We start from the raw sequence: 21,219 nt of genomic DNA on the forward strand, positions 1-21,219 counted from the left end.
CCCAGCTACTTGGGAGCTGAGGCAGGAGAACTGCTTGAACTCGGAAGGTAAAGGTTGCAGTGAGCTGAGATCGTGCCATTGCACTCCAGCCTGGGCAACAAGAGTGAAACTGTCTCAAAAATAAATAAATAATAAAAAGTTAGCTGGGCATGATGGTATACCCCTGCAGTCCCAGCTAGTTGGGAGGCTGAGGTGGGAGGATGGCTTGAGTTTGGGAGGTCAAGCCTGCAGTGAGCTGTGATCACACCACCGTACTCCAGCCTGGCCAACATGGTGAGACTGTCCCAAAAATAAAGAAAAAAAAAAAAAGTCCTAGATGGCACCATCTTCTTACACAAGGCTGTTCTGTCAACACTGACAATCTGTTGTTTACTGTAGCCACCTTCATAAACTATCTTAAGTAGATCTTCTAAATAACTTGCTCAGCTTCTATATCAGTGCTTACTGCTTCATCTTGCACTTTTACGTTATAGAGACAGCTTTTTTCCTTAAACCTCATAAACTAACCTCTGCTAGCTTTAAACTTTTCTTCTGCAGCTTCCTCACCATTCTCAGCCTTCATATTAAAGAAAGTTAGGGCTTTGCTCTGGATTAGGCTTTGGTTTAAGGGAATGTTATGGTTGGTTTGGTCTTTTATCCAGACCACTCAAGCTTTCTCCGTATCAGCAATAAGGTTGTTTCACTTTCTTATAGTTTATGTTCACTGAAGTAATGCTTTCAGTTTCCTTCAAGAACTTTTCCTTTGCATTTACAACTTAGCTAACTGTTTGGTGCAAGAGGTCCAGCTTTCAGCTTGTCTTGGCTTTCAACATGCCTCCCTCACTAAGCTTAACCATTTCCAGCCTTTGATTTAGAATGAGAGAATTGTGACTATTCCTTTCACTTGAGCCACTGTCGGGTTATTAATTGGCCTAACTTCAATATTGTTGTGGTTAAGAATAGAGAAGTCAGAGGAGAAAGCAAAAAACGAGGGAACAGCCAGTCAGTCAAGCAGTCAGAACATACAAAACATTTAACAAGTTTATCATCTCATATGGGTGCAGTTGTGGTGCCCAAAACAATTCCAGTGGTAACATCAAAGATCATTCATCATGGATTATCATAACAGATATAATAATAATAAAAAAGCTTGAAATATTATGAGAATTACCAAAATGTAACACAGAGACACAAAGTGAGTGCACGCTGTTGGAAAAGTGGAGTCAGCAGGCTTGCTGGATGCAGGCTGTCACAAACCTTCAATTTGTTTAAAAAAAAATTCAATATCTATAAAGTGCAACAAACCAAAGCACAATTTAACAAGATAGGCCCGTATGTGTTTTTCCAGTTTAACTGGTGCAAACAGGCACTGTTCTCAGCCCTGAATACATGTCAGGCACCATTCTCAATTCCTTTCAGATAGGTTTCTCTTGACCTTGAGTAGTTACCACACATGTGACTACACTGATCTACTCTGCTGAATACTGACTAGGAAAAGAGGGATCTCTACAGTCTTTGGGAGTTTTCTTTGGATGGTTCTTTCCTCTTTAGTACTCTAAATGGTTTGGTCTCCCCAGACTCCCAGCTGCATCTCCTAAGTCAGGGAGTGCACTGGGCTCCTCCTGGGTACTCTCTTCACGGGACTCACCTTGATTGTTTCCACCTCTCAGGGATTCACGATTCCTCACTGCCTGATGCCTAGTTTCTTGAATACCATTGTTTCATATATTTTGTTTGTGGTTGTGTTTTTGTTTTGGGGGCTTTTGTTAGTTGGGGAACGAGTTCTTTTTTTTTTTTTTTTTTTTTGAGACGGAGTTTCGCTCCCGTTACCCAGGCTGGAGTGCAATGGCGCGATCTCGGCTCACGGCAGCCTCCGCCTCCTGGGTTCAGGCAATTCTCCTGCCTCAGCCTCCTGAGTAGCTGGGATTACAGGCACGTGCCACCATGCCCAGCTAATTTTTTGTATTTTTAGTAGAGACGGGGTTTCACCATGTTGACCAGGATGGTCTCGATCTCTTGACCTTGTGATCCACCAGCCTCGGCCTCCCAAAGTGCTGGGATTACAGGCGTGAGCCACCGCGCCCAGCCCTGGGGAACCAGTTCTTGTTGTTTTGTAGTGGGTGACTTGTTTTTTCTTCCTGGAATCTTTTTTTTTTTTTTTTTTTTTGGCCAACCTTATTGACCAACTTCATGGAAGCTTTTAAAGATACTCTTTCATCCAGGCTGGTCAGGGGTGGCTCACGCCTGTAATCGCAGCCAAGGCAGGTGGATCACCTGAGGTCAGGAGTTTGAGACCAGCCTGATAAACATGGTGAAATCCCATCTCTACTAAAAATACAAAACTACAGCCGTGGTGGTACACACCTGTAGTCCCAGCTACTTGGGAGGCTGTGGCAGGAGAATCACTTGAACCCAGGAGGCAGAGGTTGCAGTGAGCTGCCTAGGCAATAGGAGTGAAACTCTGTCTCGAAAAAGATACTATTTTACCCTTAGTGTCTGAAATGTCACAGACAGAATAAGGTTTTTTTCCCTCTTCCCATTCAAACGTAAGTGATTTAATTTAAAAGTTTTTGTTTCTCTTTATGATTGGAATTTTTTTTTTTTAATTTCCTCCCTTATGGTATCCCTGCCTTCTCTTTCTAGAAATTGTACTCATTGATATTAGACTTCTTAGATCAGTCTTTTAACATTTAAAGTTAACTTTTTGTTTCTTTCTTTTCTTTAAAATTTTCAGATAAAGTCTTGCTCTGTCACCCATGCTGGAGTACAGTGGCGTGATCTCAGCTCACTCTAACCTCCACTTTATGGGTCTGAACGATTCTCCTGCCTCAGCCTTCCGGGTAGCTGGGACTACAGTTGTAGTCCCAATTTTTGTATTTTTAGTAGAGACAGGATCTCACTATGTTGGCCAGGCTGGTCTTGAACTCCTGACCTCAGGTGATCCACCCACCTCGGCCTCCCAAACTGCTGAGATTACAGGCATGAGCTACCATGCCTGGCCTAAAGTTAACTTTTAAGGTTAAAGTCTTAACTTTTTTCTCATATTTTCTATCTCTATGATGTTTTTACTCTACCTTTCTAAAGAGCTTCCTAACTTTACCTTCCACTCCTCTACTGATTTCATCAATTATGATTTCCTAGAGCTCTTATTTTCCATACGTTGTTATTACAACATATATACTTGTCCTATGATTGCCAAATCTTACATTTTTCTGAGCATCCAAAAAGATTTTTATGTCTTAAGTTTTCTTCTATACCTTAAATTATCTTTAGGTATTAAAGAATTAGTCTTTTTTTTAAAAACAAACTTGATCTTTTTTTTTTTGAGTTACCAGTGTTTAATCAAATGTCTGGTGATCTTTGGCTTCCTATTCATACTTTGAAATGAGGCAATGAAAAGGCTAACTGGAAGCTGTACGTTCCTGATAGCTGAAAAGCAGAGCTTCTATTCCTGGGTCTCCATCCCCTTATATTCTACATGCCAAAATGTGAACATCTTTACCTTCAGGAAACAAAAACTACACTGACTAATGAAATCTCTTTGTTTTGTCTTGCCTTTTAGTTTCTTAATTTAAGTTTTATTTATTTTGAGACACGGTTGCCCAGGCTGGAGTGCAATGGTTCAATCAGCCCACTGCAGCCTGGAACTTCTGGGTTCAAGCTATCCTCCCGCCTCAGCCTTCCAAGTAGCTGGACTGTAGGTACACATCACTGTGCTCAGCTAATTTAAAAAAATTTTTTGTTGCCAGGCTGGTCTTGAACCCCTGGCCTCAAATGATCCTCCTGCCTTGACCTCTTAAAGTGCCAGAGTTGATTACAAGTGTGAGCCACTCACCAGGCCTTTTTCAGTTATTTTTACAGAACCTCCACCCAAACCTGTTCTTTGTTTTTCCTAGGGTGGAGATGGCATCTGCAAAGGCCTGGTTGCCGGTCACTTGCGAGGAGGGTGGTAGAAAGTGGCATATAACAACCTTCAATTAATTCTTTCCTTTCAATATCACCAATTTCCATTTTCTGTTCTCTAGTTTATCATCTTCTCCCCCATTGATTTAATCTACTTGGCCCCTTCCTCTGTATTCTGGAAAAGGTTTTCAAGTGTGTCAAGTGGGGATTAGATTTTTTAAGGGTACTATGTTTGATATCTATTTTTTTTAAAGATGGGGTTTCACCATGTTGGTCAGGCTGGTCTTGAACTCCTGACCTCAGGTCATCCGTCCGCCTTGGCCTCCAAAGTGCTTGGATTACAGGCGTGAGCCACCACGCCCGGCCTTTTGATATCTATTTTTTAATGCAAGTTTTCATTCTACTAATAAATTTTGAGACTTCCTACAATCTTTTCTTATATGTCCTCCATCTCCCTTTTTAATTCTGATTGCTCCTCATTGCTAGATCTCATTTCTCTTTTTATAAATTCTGTTCCTAAAAAGTACCAGAAAGAGACATTTTCTCAATTATTTATTTTATTCCTTGGAGAAAACCTTTTTTTAAAGCATACTGGTCTATCCCTGCATCTAATATGCTGTGGTCTCTTTCTTACATTTTGTTGACCCTTTTCCTAATTCTTATTCCATCTTTCAATATGAAGATCTATTTGTCCATAAACAGATGAATGAATGCTCACTGATTACTCATTATTTAGAAGTTTGCTATTAGGATCCTCCCCTTGTGGAGCTGGTTGATGTAAATTTACATTACCAGATCACAGTTCCAGCAGCTGGAGAATAAGAAGGAGGAAGTTAGAGGCAGAAAAAGCCCTAGCAGAGGAACTTCCCTGTACGTCTTCCCAGAAAGAAAAAATTATCTATATCCATGACTCAGTTTGGTCCAACATAAATGCCAAGTAGAAGCTTGTCATTTAATCATTTAATCTCTCTCAAATATGGATGTAAAATAGGACCTACCTCAGAGAGTTACTATAAGAATGAAATGCCAAGTAAAAGCTATGGCTGGGCCTGGCTTTCTTTCTCATGCTGGCACCTACCATATGAGAAACAAAACACCATCTGGATTAATGACTTTCTTCTGGGTATGGCCATATAATAAAACACAAGTTTTAAAAATTAAGTTATAAGTATCTCTCCTTCTCTTAGCCTGAAAAGGAGGCAAGAGACTTTTTGGCTCAGGCAGTCATCAGGCCATCAGAGTGGAGTAGAGAGAGTACTGGCAGAGCCCATCTGTAGGTCAAACTGCTCCACACCTCAAAGCACTGGGAAGGGCAAGGGAAAGAAGACTGAGGTGGAGTAGAGTGAGATGGAGACAAAAGGAAAGTATCTGAGAATAAAAATGAGCAGCTACAGAAAAGGGCAGGATGTGGAGAGAGAGACCTCGAGAAGACCTACAGCAACTCTTCCTTTATGATGTGTGCTATTTCCTCTTCATGGCCCATCCCATTTCCTAAAAACACCATCCTAATGTAAACTGCATTACTTTTCAAAGGCTTTTTTTTGAAGGAAATAACGTTCTTTTTAAATGTGACTTCATAATGTGATATACCTAAAGGTCCTCATTTGGGTTATATCAACTATGTGGCCTCCCAGTGCACTTCTTTCAATGTGATTCTAGCTGCAGGCCAGGGGTTAGGAGCACAGGCTCTGAAGCCAGATCATCTGGACCTGGCCCCAGCTCTGCCTCTCATTAGCTCTGTGAATTTGGGAAATTCATTTAATCTCTCTTAAATAGGAATGTAAAATAGAACCTACCTCAGAGGGTTACTGTAAGAATGAAATCAGTCAATTCACATAAAGTGCTTAGAACATCACCTGGCATACAGTAGGCACTCAGACCTAGTTCATATAATTAACTAAAAATAAATGTTATCTTTATTAATATTATAAAAATGTTAAGTTTATTCTCTACCCCCTATAGCCTGCCTTCCTTCAAGCGCCTGCTCTTCTAAGTTAGTATTAATTCCCAGTAGAGGCAGCTTCCACAGCCTCGTGGACGTTCTGCTACTTGTACTCAATGTGAGAATACTGTGATTTTGGAAAAGGAAAAGTGGAGTCCAAGTGGTATGCTTTACTTCAGCCCCACAGCCCGTGCTGCTCCATTTCAGAGGATGTGATGTGGTTGTCCCAGGCAAGCCTCCAGTCACTTGCTAGGGATGCCAGTGCTGCTCAGAGGTATAGAAAGTGGCTCTATGCCTTGCTTCTAAAGGCCCCACTCACTCTCTCCCTAATAAGATGTCCCCATTTCTAGCATGACAATGCTACCCCTCCCTGGTTTCCTGTACCGGGCAGGTCATTTCAGTGGGGATCCTATGGAGACACATGGATGCTCACGGTCATGCTGCTAACCTATCATGCCATTCTGTACTCTGGACCACTTCCTGTCCCAGACTCACTTAAGAACTGGCTACTGGTCATCTTCTAGATACAAGGAATGCTGAACTAAAAGACACTGTTCTTATCACAAAAGCTAATCTTTTCATTCTTCTAGTACATTGCATTTAACCAAATTCTGCACTGTCCCTTTCATTCCTCTTGAATAGTTCTCAAATTATATACATTTCTGAGGTACAAACCATAACCAAGTTCTGGTTTTGTACTTAAGGAGCTTCCAGTACAAAAACCATGGTGGGTGGACTGGTAGGCAAGTGGGTGAGCATGACAAATGTGTAATTACAAGATCATAAAAGCTATAGGAGATGTCAATCTAGGGTGCTACAGGAGTAGACAGGAAGAATAGTTAGCTCAGAATGGGGTAAGGAAGAGGAAGGAGGGCAGAGAAGAACTCCAAGAACAAAGGACACAGGACCTCAGACTGGGACTAGCCTTTAGCAGCAACTATTTTCCATTTCAAGTCTTGTAACTTGCTCCATGCCCTTGGGAGGTAACTGCCAGCTTTTCAGTGTTATAATAATGCACACCCACATCAGTTCTTCAGTTTCAGCCAAGTGGCAGACAAAAACTAGGCATACTGCTTTTCATACATACCTCATATTTCATGGTAAAAAATCCATCCCCTCCAATGCCCTCAAGTGCAAAGGCCTGTACAATTGGCCATTTCTCCACTACAAACATATCAAATATCTGCAAGTGACCTAGAAGAACCAAATACAACAACACATATCAAATACCATCCTGGATATAACAGTCTTAACCTGATCTAACATGCTTAGACAGGTATCATTTCTCACATGGTCACCAGGGCCTCACCTAGCAAAATAAAATTCAAACAGATAAAATGGTTAGATATTGCAACCAGATATACAAAATGAAAGCCAAGTAAAATTCAAACCATAAACAAGTTACATTCAGATTTCTCTACAGTATATTTTAACATTCCAGTTTCCTGAGTAATTAAGTAAAATATTAGAGTAGTCTATTACATCTGACTTACATAATTCAGTGGGAATAATTATTAACAGACCCAAACTTGGCTCCTTTCCCTTAAGAAACATAGCCAATCAACTTCCTCAAGGGAAAACTACTAAATCAAAATTTTTCCTTTCTTGTAACAATAGCGTCAATGTGCAAGTTTTTTTATTTTTATTGCTACAATACAAGCACTGTTAAACTTGATCGTTTTTCCCTGTATTTTACACATCATTTTAAAACACATCAGTATATCCTTTTAGAAGTTATCCAAATCACTCTTATTGCCAAGCTGCCCCCACATCTATACTCTTTGTACAGTAAGTGATACAGACACGTCAACTGGGCTAAATTCTGTATCAGTTCTTCTGATTTTAGGCAGTCTGCTGTGTTGCTGCAGAAACTGTGAAGTAATTAATACAAGCTTACGTAGAAAAAGTCCCAATACTTAATTCTGCTTGATGGCTTTGGTAAAAATAGATGAAGGGGTTTCCCAGCTGAATGCCTCTAATGAAAAGAAAAGCAGTGATATTCAGTTCAATCACTAAGCAAGGTTCTAGAAGGCTTGCTGTCAGATCTCACCTTGGGAGCTGTAAGGAATGCCAATTCTACTACAGTCTCGAACCATGTCCACAAAGCTGGCAATTTTAAATTCTTCTGCAGCTTCCTCATCTTCATACTAAAGAGAGAAATCAAAAGAGGAACAAGCTCTGATGAAGTATCACACAAAGTCCCATATTTTCTCTGCATTTTATCAGAGTTGTCCCAAATGACATTTACAAAGGACTGCACCCAAGAAGGTGTTTCCAAAGCCAACCTTTTTTTGTTGTTGTTGGTCAGAAAGACTCGTCATTCCCTTATTTCATATTACACACAAAAAAATCAACTGAAAATGGATCAAGAAAACTAAATTCAAGAGATAAAATTTTTTTCCCCAAAAAAATCTCCCAAAAGCTCATACGGGAAGAAGTGTTCTTGACCAATATCAGGTCACAATTTTCATGAAATTCTGAATCTCAAATCGCAACTTGATTTCCAGTCAAACCCTTGAAAAGGGCCCAAAGGGAAAGAAAAACAGATACCAAGACATTGAAACACAGGAGTACCACAAAGTTTAAAAAATTCTCCCCAGGGGCCAGGCACGGTCGCTCACGCCTGTAATTCCAGCACTTTGGGAGGCTGAGGTCAGCAGACCACCTGAGGTCAAGAGTTAAAGATCATAGGCCGGGAGCGGTGGCTCAAGCCTGTAATCCCAGCACTTTGGGAGGCCGAGGCGGGTGGATCACGAGGTCAAGAGATCGAGACCATCCTGGTCAACATGGTGAAACCCCGTCTCTACTAAAAATACAAAAAATCAGCTGGGCATGGTGGCGCATGCCTGTAATCCCAGCTACTCAGGAGGCTGAGGCAGGAGAATTGCCTGAACCCAGGAGGCGGAGGTTGTGGTGAGCCGAGATCGCGCCATTGCACTCTAGCCTGGGTAACAAGAGTGAAACTCCGTCTCAAAAAAAAAAGAGTTAAAGATCAGCCTGACCAATATGGTGAAATCCTGTCTTTACTAAAAATACAAAAATTAGCTGGGCGTGGTGGCAGGCACTGGCAGTCCCAGCTACTTGGGAGGCTTAGACAGGAGATTCGCTTGAACCTGGGAGGCGGAGGTTGCAGTGAGCAGAGATTGTGCCACCTCACTCCAGCCTGGGCAACAGAGTGAGACACCGACTCAAAAGAAAAGAAAATTCTCCTACGGCAGTCCCTAGGCTCTAATACCCTGAGATTAGTGCTGGTTCAGGCTGGTGGTGAAGAAGCAGGAAAGAAGTAAGTTCATAAGCTTACTACTAGGTCCCAATTTGAATAGCCTTCTTTTGTCACCGCAGGCATATAATTTATCTATGGTAGCCTCAAAATGAAATATGAAATTCTCCACTTCGAACAGATAACCTTTTTTGTAAATCACACTCCGCAATTTGATTGCCAATCCTATTTCATATCAACACTTTCCTTAAAGAGTAATCTTAGAGTGTCTCTGGGTGCCTGTTCTCTCTTTTCTTCTCACCTCATTTTCAGTCATGCAGTGGAAATGAAGATTTCTCCAATGTGCCACATACGGTAAGAGATAGTGAAAGTTTACAGGATTACAGTACAGATGGACACTATCTGATTTAATCAATATAATTACATCTGTAAGAAAAACAAAATCAAAACACAAGATTGTCAAAGGCATTTCCTTTAGACATTTTCTGCCTACATAATTAGTAAACCCATTGAAACTACTTCATAGACAACGTAACAAAACTCTAAACTGAAAATTATTTAATTAAGTACTGTGCCTTGCAAACCAAAAAGTATCCGAGATGAGTATCAATCAATATCGAAGTTTACTTTGCCAAGCTTAAGGACATGCCCATGACATAGCCTCGGGAGGTCCTGAGAACATGCACCCAAAGTGGTTGGGTAACAGCTTGATTTTAGACTTTTTAGGGGAAGTTGACTATGTGAACACCATGCCTCCATAGACGGAGGCTGTTCTTTGACTTGTTCTGCAACTGCATTGCCAGACCCAGAGGGCCGTGGTAGTGGGAGTACTGCTTGGGGACTAGAAAATTCTTGCCGTCAACATTTGAAAGTTCTAAAGTCACTTTGAAGCTGTAAATCAAAAATAAAATTCTAAGCCCCCAACCAACTGAATGGACCCCTTGTTGGCCAAGGGCATTCCAGAAGTTACCAGCAGACATCAATCAACACACGTAAAGTGTACACTGGTTCGGTCCAGAAAGTCAGGATTGGGAGTGAAGGACTCCTTTCAGGTCATAGGTGGGTTCAAAGATTTTCTGACTGGCAATTGAAAGAGTAAGTTTTATTATCTAAAGTCCTGGAATCTACACAATGTTTGGGCTAAGATAAAAGGTTGTGGGGACCAAGGTTCTTATTATGCAGATGATGCCTCCAGGTAGCAGGCTTCAGAAACAATAGATGGAAATGTTTATAGACTTAAAAAGGGGCCAGACTCTTAGTTGATCTCCCCTGGATCAGGAAAAGACCTGGAAAGGGAAGGGGATTCTCTACAGAGTGTAGATTTCCCTGATAAGAGACAGCTTTGCAGTAGCATTTAAAAATATGTCAAAGGAATATATTTTGGGGTAAAATACTTAGATTGGTCTGCTGCCATGTGATGTATCTTATTGCTATACATAGAGTCTGTCTGGTTGGTCTTAAAATCTCTTTTGTTTTTCTTTTTGATAGGGTTTCACTCTGTCACCCAGGCTGGAGTGCAGAGGCATGATCTAGGTTCACTGCAACCTCTGCCTCCCACGCTCAAGCAATCCTCCTGCCTGGGCCCCACAATAAGCTGGGGCTGCTGGCAAGCACCACCACACCCAGCTAATTTCTGTATTTTTTTGTAGAGATGGAGTTTTGGCCATGTGGCCCATGCTGGTCTCAAACTCCTGAGCTCAAATGATCCAGCCACCCTGGCCTCTCAAAGTGCCAGGATTACAGACCTGAGCCACTGCACCTGGCCAAGATCTTTGTTTTAATGTTAATGTTGGTCAGTTGTGCCTGAATTCCAAAAGGAGGAGGACAAAATGAGGCACTGCCAATCCCCACTTCCCATCCTGGCTTGAATTCATTTTTCAGGTTTACTTTGGAGTGCCCTTGGCCAACATGGGGGTCCATTCAATTGGTTGGGGGCTTAGAATTTCATTTTTGGTTTACAGCTTCAAAGTGACTTTAGAACTTTCAAATGTTGACAGCAAGAATTTCCTGGTCGCCAAGCAATACTAATACTCCCACCACCACGGCCCTTGGGTCTGGCAATGCAGTTGCAGAACAAGTCAAAGAACAGCCTCCATCTATTGAAGCATAGTGTTTGCACTATGGAACCAGGCATGGCTGTGTACTTCACTGCAGAGATCAATACCATATGGAAACACTGCAGCTTAAGGCCACTGAGGCAGGGAAATAGCACCAAATATGGCCAGTGACTGGTTCTCCCTCAGACATCAGTGTCTAAAGCTCTCGGCTGTTGGCTCATCTGGCTCTAAGGCAACTGCAAGCCCAATGACACTGCTTGTCCCTTTAGAGGAAGAGTTACTATGTGTGGTGGCGAGCTTTGTACACAGGAAAGGCTTGAAGGAAGGAAGTAGAGGCCAGGGGAAGAGCTTCTATAAATAGATCAGCACCTTACAGATTTAAGGAATAGTCATTAATGCTGGTAGCAAGTAAATAAAGCAATCCCAAGAATGCAAGTAAACCCAGGTAAACGGAAGAGCCATGGGATTAGGTAGGATATTAAATCAGTTTGACCACTGGGGAAAAAGGCAATCATACTTCCAGAAGAAAACCAGAGGCCCCATTCTACAGCTCCTCAGAAACCAGAGCCATTAGGTCTCTTAAGAAGATGAAATTAGGCTGGGTGCGGTGGCTCACACCTGTAATACCAGCACTTCGGGAGGCCAAAGCAGGTGGATCACCTGAGGTTGGGAGTTAGAGACCAGCATGACCAACATGGAGAAACCCTGTCTCCACTAAAAATACAAAATTAGCCAGGTGTGGTGGTGCATGCCTATAATCCTAGCTACTTGGGAGGCTGAGGCAGGAGAATCACTCGAACCTGGGAGATGGAGGTTGCAGTGAGCAGAGATCAGGCCATTGCACTCCATCCTGGGCAACAAGAATGACACTCCATCTCGGGCGGGGGGGAAAAAAAGAAAAAGAAGATGAAACTAGAAGTTGCCAGAGGAGGTGGCTAGAGGTGAGAAAGGCACATGGGTGGGGCAGAGAACACCTAATGCAGCAGGTGTAGGGTAATGCCAACAACAAAAACATCTTATAAGCCTAGTAAATACTGACCACATTTGACCACACAGCTGAGCAGCCTCCTGAAATAAAACTCCATGGGTCTAGACTTTTAAGCCACTCTGATCTCCATGCCTGGTAAGACCCAGGGTGTTCCAGGGAACACAGCATGTAGCAGCCTCATCACTACTGACTCTTTAGGTAAGCACCAGAATCAAAGGGTAGCAAAGGGTGGGATGGAGGCCCCTCTCATCTCTCAGAATACTGGTCTTTATCACACACTCCCTCCAAAGAGCCCTGTCCTGAGTCATTTGTAGACCACCTGCAGAGGAATGAGAGTTGGAGGTCACCTGGAGAGACTGAGGGCTTTTGGTGTGTATTATAGTTTACAGTAAAATGTAACATGCCTCCAAGAATTAGGATCCAATAAGAGGCATAACACAGTAATTACTAAACCTAATTAAGCATTCCCCAAATCTCTTAGAACTCTGGTGTCATCACTAAGAACCAAGTTTACAGTCAGGGAAAAGAGGAAAGCATAGAGAATGGAATGAATATACAAACTATTTAAAAGTTGCTTTTAGGCTTGTGTGGTGGTTCATGCCTGTAATTCAAACACCCCGTGAGGCTGAGGCAGACAGATCACCTGAGGTCAGGAGTTTCAGACCAGCCTGGCCAACATGGTGAACTCCCATCCCTACTACAAATACAAAAATTAGGCAGGCATGGTGGCAGGTACCTGCAGTCCCAGCTACTTGGGAGGCGGAGGCAGAGAGAATCCCTGAACCCAGGAGGAGGAGGTTGCAGTGAGCCAAGATCACAGCATTGCACTCTAGCCTGGGTGACAGAGCAAGGCTCATCTCAAAAAATAAAATAAATAAATAAATGTTGCTTTTAGAAATAAATTCATATTAGCTTTTCCCCCTCTCATGAGATCAAAATGTAAAAATCTGGTGATCTCTGCTTTCTACTTGTATAAACAAATTTATTAATTTGTAGGATAATGATTATTTCCTAAGCACCCACTATGCCAGGTAAAAAGATAAAAACAGGCCAGGCACAGTGGTTCACGCCTGTAATCTCAGCACTTTGGGAGGCCGAGGTGGGTAGATCTCGTGAAGTCAGGAGTTTGAGACCAGCCTGGCCAACATGGAGAAACCCCAACTCTACTAAAAACTCAAAAATTAATCCCAGCACATTTGGAATCTGAGGCGGGTTGATCATGAGATCAGAAGTTTGAGACCAGTCTGGCCAATATGGTGAAACCCCATCTCTACTAAAAATACAAAAATTAGCCGGGCGTGGTGGTGCATGCCTGTAGTCCAACCTACTGCGTAGGCTGAGGCAGAAGAATCGCTTGAACCCGGAAGGTAGAGGTTGCAGTGAGCCAAGATTGTGCCACTGCTCTCCAGCCTGGGTGACAGAGCATGATTCCATCCCAAAAAAAAAAAAAAAAAATCAAAAATTAGCTGAGCGTGGTGGCGCATATCTGTAGTCCCAGCTACTTGAGAGGCTGAGACAGGAGAATCTCCTGAACCCAGGAGGTGGAGGTTGCAGAGAGCCAACATCGCACCACTACACTCCAGCCTGGGCAACAGAGCAAGGCTGTCTCAAAAAAAAAAAAAAAAGACAAAAACAAAGATAAGCAAAAAAGCACACCTTTGAGGATTTAAACTATTTCCTTAATTTCAGTACTGTAATGTCCTTAGCAACCTTGACTGGTAAAGTGTGTAACTGGTATCAGCTGCCAAGATTACTTTTTTTAAAACCAGCAGATGCTGTACAATATAAGGAAAAAATATTTTGTAATCAAAATCTGAAACCAAATTTGAGTTTTAAAAAATTTAATGGAAGGAGTAATTTCAGTAAACTCTTTTTGCACTTCCTAACAAAAAGGAAAGCTATAATCAGTCTATAAGAATAAACACTATTAGAGAAATAAAATAAAATAAAGAATAAACGCTATTAAGGACTTAACTAGAGAAGAATTTTCATATACACTAGACCAGGATTTCTCAACCTTAGTACTACTGACAGTTTAGATCTGTGAATTCCCTGTTCTGGGTGACTGTCCTATGCACTGTAGATGTTTAGCATCATCTCTGGCCTCTACCCACTAGATGCCTGTGGCATATCCCACCCAGTTTTGATAATCAAAATGTCTTCAGACATTGCCAAATGTCCCCTGCAGGACAAAACTGTCCCCGGTTGAGAACTACTGCACTAGACACAGAGCAATATTATTCCACATCAGATGTTTGTTTTCATGCCTTCCCCAGCTGCCTCACAAGAGCTGTCTGTCTGTCCTTTACTTTTATTTGTCTATTCCAGTGTCTCCTGACCCATCTGGCATACAAGGCATGATTCTAAATTTGTGATATCAGAGATAGCTCCTGGGCAACAGCCCCCTGCAATATCAACACAGGCAAGGTGTCTCAGTGCTAAGGAAAGGGGAATGTAAACAGAAGTCCAGCATTGTGGTCACAGGCGTCTTCATGAATTGAAGTCATAGAGAAAACAATTCCCAAAGACAGCAGGACAAAGAGCCTTTGTTCCTTGGCTGATAAGCCACAAGAAGTCTTCCTTGTAGGAGCTGCCTGCAGGCCCATCCTTACCTCACAACTGAAGGGGCTTTCACAGGACAACAGCATGTAATCTGAACCTTGAGCATGTAGAGGCAGTGGGCAATTAAGAGGAAAACCAGTAATTTGCCAAAAAAAAAAAATAAAGCCAAACACTGATGTTTACTTGTTTCTCTAAAGCTGAATTAGTAAATACATTCTGAAAAATATTTCTTGCTACTTAATGTGTCAGCAAACAAAAAATGCTGTTTTTCTCATTCTTTAAAAGGCAAACATTTACTGGTGCTTTGGACCATTTTAAACTTTTTTCCATAAAAAGACCATAAAATAAGGATCCAAGGAAATAAACCTCTTACTCTTCTATCAAACAGAGTTTACCAATATATACTTACCATCTAGCACTTCTTCAGAAAATCCCGTTTTCTCAAAATCACTGGTATTCTGATTGTACAAACCAAATAGGAGATAATTTGCCAGCTCTCTGCAGCCTTCATTGTACCTGCTATCGATTCCTGCAAGGTGAAGGAGGCTCTGATCAGCTGTACTGTACTATAGGGAGCAAATGAGCCAATAATTAGGTCCTGCTCACCAAAACCCTGATGATCAAGCTGAACGACACAGCTCAGACCAGTTTTGTGCCAGAAACCAAGTTAAGCAATTCTGTGAAAGAAACAGGCCTCAGCATCCAGTACCTTTAGTTGAATTCCAGCATCTTGTAATTAAGACAATCAAACAGCACAGGTTATTGAGGCTGTTAATTTCTGAAAAGGGTTCATCTTGAATACTTTCAGTTGGCTTAAGAATAGGGGTCAGAAAAATATTCACCTTTCAAAGAGATCTTTACCAAAACATGTGGGATCAAACAAAAGCAGATTAAGGAGGCTTAAAAAGAACCCAATAATGTGAAGACGAGGACAAGTGAGTGGAATTACAAACACTTATCACTTCACAAATATGAGGTGTAGCACTGTACTGGATGCTGGGGTATGGTAGTAAATATGCCTGAAAATGACCCTCATGAAGCTTACAGTCTAGTGGGTCAGAATTAGAGACAAATAAAAAGAAAATTAAATAATACTGTCTTCACTATCATCTCTCAATGCTTCAGATATATATTTATTACCTGGTTCCTGATGTCTGTGAAGTCTCAGAGTAGGCTTTGGACAAGAGGGACGTGTCATGGCAGGAGGAAGCTATATATGTGAGGCTAGAGGAAGGGCTTAAGGCAGAAGTAGCTCCAAAAATGGGCTTCCTATCTCACTGATAGCTCATCTAACCTCATTAAAACAGCAACAAATTTCAGGGGAACAAGAACTAGAAAGACACTAACTCACAGCTTATTTCACATTGGTACTATCACTAATACCTTCCTGTGAACAAAAAAAGCCAAGTTGCTCCAGCCCTGAGTCCCACCTTGTTAAAAGCACTGACCTAGGATGCAGAGGATCCCATCTGGCCGAGACTTGCTGCTCTGGGTCAGGATGCTCTGAACCTGCCGAAGTCGGCTGCAGCTGCAACAAGAACAGAAAATGGTCCCCTGAGTTCCAGGACAGCCCCATGAGAAGAGCAGCATCCTGTGTCCTACAAGGTAGGCATGAGGAAGAGAAATGACTATGCTAGGAATGGCAATTGATTCTTGTCTGATTCTGGTACCAGAACCATAAAATGAATTGGGAAGGTTTCTTTCTCTTTTATTTTCTGGAAGAGATTGTGCAGAATTGGTCTGAAGATTAAATCTGACCTCCTGATTACAAACTAGATGGTCAGTGGCTCTCTGGCCCAACAGAGGATGAAGCCAAAGTTCATCTCTAATGGTCAATGGTGCAAAGGATTAAGCCTCAGCAGCTGACTCCAAGAACTTCCAATGACTTTTCATTTTTGAAGATTTTTCAAAGAAGAGTTTCCACACTGATCACCCCACCTGTGGTACTCATCAGTCTGTCTCAAAAACAAATGCGAACTAAACCTCCAAACTGGCCTGAGGACCTAAACAAAGCACAAATTCATCCTCACAGCTACCCATACATGGAGTGTCAGCAGAAAATACTTGCATCCATTTCCATGCAGACCTATTATTTCTTCAGCCCTAGATGGATATCCCTTTGCTCAAGCAAAATGTGAGGCACTCCCAGGCATTCATATTATTTCTAAGGACCCCATTCTCTCCATATCCACCCCCTCCTTCCCAGAAGCTCCAGAGAGAGGCGCCCAATTTCCTGTTCAAGACTAATCCTTGCATCTGGTCTCATCATCTCCAGGTCCAGGATCTGCCTCCACTATTCATTATTCATTCTCTAACACTCTTTTTTTTTTTTTTGAGACGAAGTCTCGCTCTGTGGCCCAGGCTGGAGTGCAGTGGAGTGATCTTGGCTCACTGCAACCTCTGCCTCCCAGTTCAAGTGATTCTCCCACCTCAGCCTCTCAAGTAGCTGGGATTACAGGCACATACCACCACATCCAGCTAATTTTTGTATTTTAGTAGGGATAGAGTTTTTCCATGTTGGCCAGGCTGGTCTCAAACTCCTGACCTCAGGTGATCCACCTGCCTCAGCCTCCCAAAGTGCTGGGATTACAGGCGTGAGCCACTGCGCCTGGATTCCTAACATTCTTATATTTAACATTTTCTCTATAGTCAATATAATCCCAGTCCTACCACATCATTATTAACTAAGAGCCTCTACAAATCAACTACACTAATTCTTCCGCTCATGAAGCCAGGAGTCGTCCCCATTCCTACTGAATCTCTTCCGGTACACTGCCTTACACTTACCTCAAAACAATATTTACAGCCAAACAACACTATTTCTCTTTGATAACTCCTGAATTCTTTTTTTTTTGAGATGGACTCTTGCTGTGTCACCCAGGCTGGAGTGCAGTGGTGCAATCTCAACTCATGGCAACCTCCGCCTCCTAGGTTCAAGCAATTCTCATGCCTCAGTCTCCCAAGTGCACCACGACGCCTGGCTAATTTTTGTGCTTTTTAGTAGAGAGAGGGTTTCACCTTATTGGCCAGGCTGGTCTCAAACTCCTGACCTCAAGTGATCCACCCACCTCAGACTCAAAGTGCTGGGATTACAGCCATGCGTCACCACATCCAGCTGCCCCACTGGATTCTTTCTGATGTTCCTATGTCCCAACTCGTTCACTCCATGACTTAGTGGTCTTCATCACTATTTTCCATGAAGTTTCACAGACTTCCATGTGATACCAAAACTAGACAAAGACAGTACCAAAGACTATGCTTTCAGGAATTATTCCTATAGTTCGTTATTAGAGAAGTCTCTCTGAATGAGTAGAGCACTAGAAACCACAAGAAGGAAGCACAGTGTTCTCTCCTGAGCATAAAGTCGGCTTTCGATGTTGCTTTGCTGCAACTGCCATTTGCCGCTGATGACTGTTTTCTTCTTTTGGGAGAGTAAGGAGAGGACGCAGTCTAAGTGGTTCCCCTTTAATCATCAAACAAAAACAAAAAGTATCAAAAAGAGAAAGAAACCTACAAACCAAAATCCATCATGAATATAGATGTAAACATCCTGCCCTTTTTTGTTTTTGAGACGGAGTTTCACTCTTGTTGCCCATGCTGGAGTGCAATGGTGTGATCTCAGCTTACCACAACCCCTGCCTTCTGGTTCAAGCGATTCTCTTGCCTCAGCCTCCCGAGTAGCTCAGATTACAGGAATGGCTAATTTCATATTTTTGGTAGAGACAGGGTTTCTCTATGTTGGTTAGGCTGGTCTCGAACTCTCGACATCAGGTGATTCACCCACCTTGGCCTCCCAAAGTGCTGGGATTACAGGTACAAGCCACCGTGCCCAGCCTCCAGCCTTTTTTTCTTTTTTTTTTTTTTTAAGAGATGGGGTCTCATTAATGTTGCCTAGGCTGGACTTGAACTCCTAGGCTCAAGCAATCCTCCCTCCTCAGCCTCCTGAGTAGCTGGGATTACAGGCGTGCACCATCATGCCCGGCTTTAAAAAAAAAATTAAATGTAAACATCCTTAACGAAATATAGTAAATAAAATTCAGCAACATATAAAACAACTATTTACTAGGACTAAGTGGAATTTACCATAGCGATACTGGAGACTGGTTCATTATTCATGAATCAATCAATGCAATCCTTATATTAACAGGCTAAAGAAGAAAAATCACACAACCAAAAAACAAATGCAGAAAAATCATTTAATAAAAGTACCCATTCATAATAAAAACACTCAGAATTGATGGATATCCCAATTACACTAATTTGATCTTTACAAATCATATGACTGTAACTTGAAAATATGTTTATCTATTATGCATCAAAAAGAAAAAAAAGAAAACACTCAGAAAACTAGGAATAGTTTCCTCAACTTGATAAAGATCATCTAAAAAACCCACCAAGCAAAGTTTGTAATTTTTTTTAAAAATTACAAACAGTCAAAGTCTGAATGTTTTTCTTCTAAGGTGAGGAAGAAGATGAGCATGTCTACTCTCACTACTTCTATTTAATATAATACTGGAAGTTCTAGCCAACAGAACTAGGCAATAAAAGGAAGTAAACACACAGATTGAAAAGAAAGAAAAAAAACTATTCCTATTTGCAGATATGTCCTATTTGTAGATGACATGATGGTCTCTGTAGGAAATCTTACGGGTTCTACCAAAATTCCTAGAACCAATAAGTGAGTTCAACGAGGTCTCAAGATACAAGATCAACATATAAAAATCTATTGCAATTTTTTTAGAGACAGGGTCTTGCTCTGATGTCCAGGTTGGAGTACAGCAGTGTGATCATAGCTCACTGCAATCTCTAGCTCCTGGATTCATGGGCTCAAGCGATCATCCTACCTTAGCCTTCCAAGTAGCTGAAACTACAGGCACATGACACCACACAAGCTAATTCTGAATATAAATATTGGAGAGACAGGGTCTCACTTTGATGCCTTCCTAGGCTGGTCTTGAATTCCTAGCTGCAAGTGATCCTCTCACCTTGGCCTTCCAAAGTGCTGGGACAATTGTAATTTTATAGGAAACCAAAATTTAAAATATAATACCATTTATAATCTTTTAAAAATTAAATACCTAGGTACAAACCTAACATAACACACATAGAAATTACATGCTAAAAACTACAAAACACTGATTAAAGAAATTAGAGAAGATCTAAATAAATAGACATATCTAATCATAGATTAGGAGCCTCAACATAGCACTGATATTAATTTTCTCCAACGTGTTAAGTTTAACGCATTCCTAAAAAAATCCACTATTTTTTATAGATGTAGAAGAGATTATTCTAAAATTTACATCAGCCAGGCACAGTGGTACAGGTCTTAGTCCCAGCTACTAGGAGGCTAAGGTGGGAAGATCACTTGAGTCTAGGAGTTTGAGGCCAGCCTGGGCAATATAGTGAGATCTCATCCCTTAAAAATAAAATAAATACAACTTATAAGGAAAGGTAAAAGAACTAGAATAGCTTAAAATTTTTTTGGAAAAAAAAAAAAAGTGGGAGGAATCACTCTATAATGTCAAGATTTACTGCATAGCTAAAATAATCAAGACAGTGGTACTGGCTAAGGGACAGACATAGATCAATGGAACAGAACAGGGTAGCCAGAAACAGACCCACACAAGTACAACTAACTAATTATTAACAAATGTATACAAACAATTCAATGTTGGATGGATCGTCTTTTCAATAAGTATGGCTAGTATAACTGGATATCCATAGGCAAAAACATAAACCTCAACCTCATACACTATATAAAAATTAAAGCACAACAGATCCAAACGTAAAATTATAAAATTTTTGGAAGAAAATATTCAGGACCTAGGACTTGGTGAAGAGTTCTTATATTTGACACCAGAAAGTGTAATCCATAGGGGAAAAAAATGATAATGTGGACTTCATTAAAATTTTTAAGTGTTGCTCTATGAAAGACTCTGCTGAGAGAATGAAAAGACAAGCTACCCACTGGGAGAAAATATCTGCAAGCCATGTAACTGAAAAAGAACCATATGTGGAATACATAAAGCACTCTGAAAACTCAGTGGTAAAAAATAACCCAATTAGAAAATGGGCAAAAGGTATGAAGAAACAATTTGTCAAAGAAGATTCAGAAATGGCAGAGAAGTCCCATGACTACCTGTTCAACATCATTATCCATTATGAAAATGCAAATTAAAACCAGGAGATACTACTATACATGTATTAGAACAGATAAAATGAAAAATAGTGACTACCAAACAGTGAGAATTCAGAGAAACTGGACCACTCATATATTTCTGAAAGAAATTACAGATGACAGCAATAAATAAAAAGATATCCTCTGTTCATGCATTGGTAGACAGTATCATTAAGCTGTCAATGCTATCCAAAGCAATCTACAAATTAAATGTAATCTTTCTCAAATCCCAATGATGTTTTTTACAGAAGTAGAAAAATCCATTCTAAAATTTATATGTAATCTAAAGAGACTCTGAATACCCAAAACAATCTTGAAAAAGATCAAAGTTGTAGAACTCATACTTCCTGATTTTAAAACTTATACAAAGCTCAGTCATCAACAGTG

General features: G+C 41.1%; 1 protein-coding gene and 1 non-coding gene across 4 annotated transcripts in view; one reads left to right on the top strand and one right to left on the bottom strand.

The window, feature by feature from the left end:
- Positions 1–21,219, bottom strand: part of CUNH20orf194 (chromosome unknown C20orf194 homolog) — a 151,709-nt gene that overhangs the window by 112,480 nt on the left and 18,010 nt on the right. For 2 of the 3 annotated variants that reach the window (XM_017504806.2, XM_017504805.2), the window contains exons 2-6: positions 16,100–16,179; positions 15,061–15,180; positions 9,346–9,470; positions 7,875–7,971; positions 6,912–7,018 (exon numbers count right to left, since the gene is read on the bottom strand). In XM_017504806.2, the coding sequence (XP_017360295.1) occupies positions 6,912–7,018; positions 7,875–7,971; positions 9,346–9,470; positions 15,061–15,180; positions 16,100–16,179 (529 nt within the window). The remainder of the gene's footprint in view (positions 1–6,911; positions 7,019–7,874; positions 7,972–9,345; positions 9,471–15,060; positions 15,181–16,099; positions 16,180–21,219) is intronic. The other variant, XM_017504807.2, reaches the window with a different exon arrangement.
- Positions 17,901–18,110, top strand: LOC119467756. The gene has a single exon (XR_005196368.1). It is a non-coding gene; the product is annotated as a small nucleolar RNA U3 (small nucleolar RNA).

The sequence above is a fragment of the Cebus imitator genome, unplaced genomic scaffold, assembly GCF_001604975.1.
Source record: "Cebus imitator isolate Cc_AM_T3 unplaced genomic scaffold, Cebus_imitator-1.0 Scaffold328, whole genome shotgun sequence".
NCBI lineage: Eukaryota > Metazoa > Chordata > Mammalia > Primates > Cebidae > Cebus > Cebus imitator.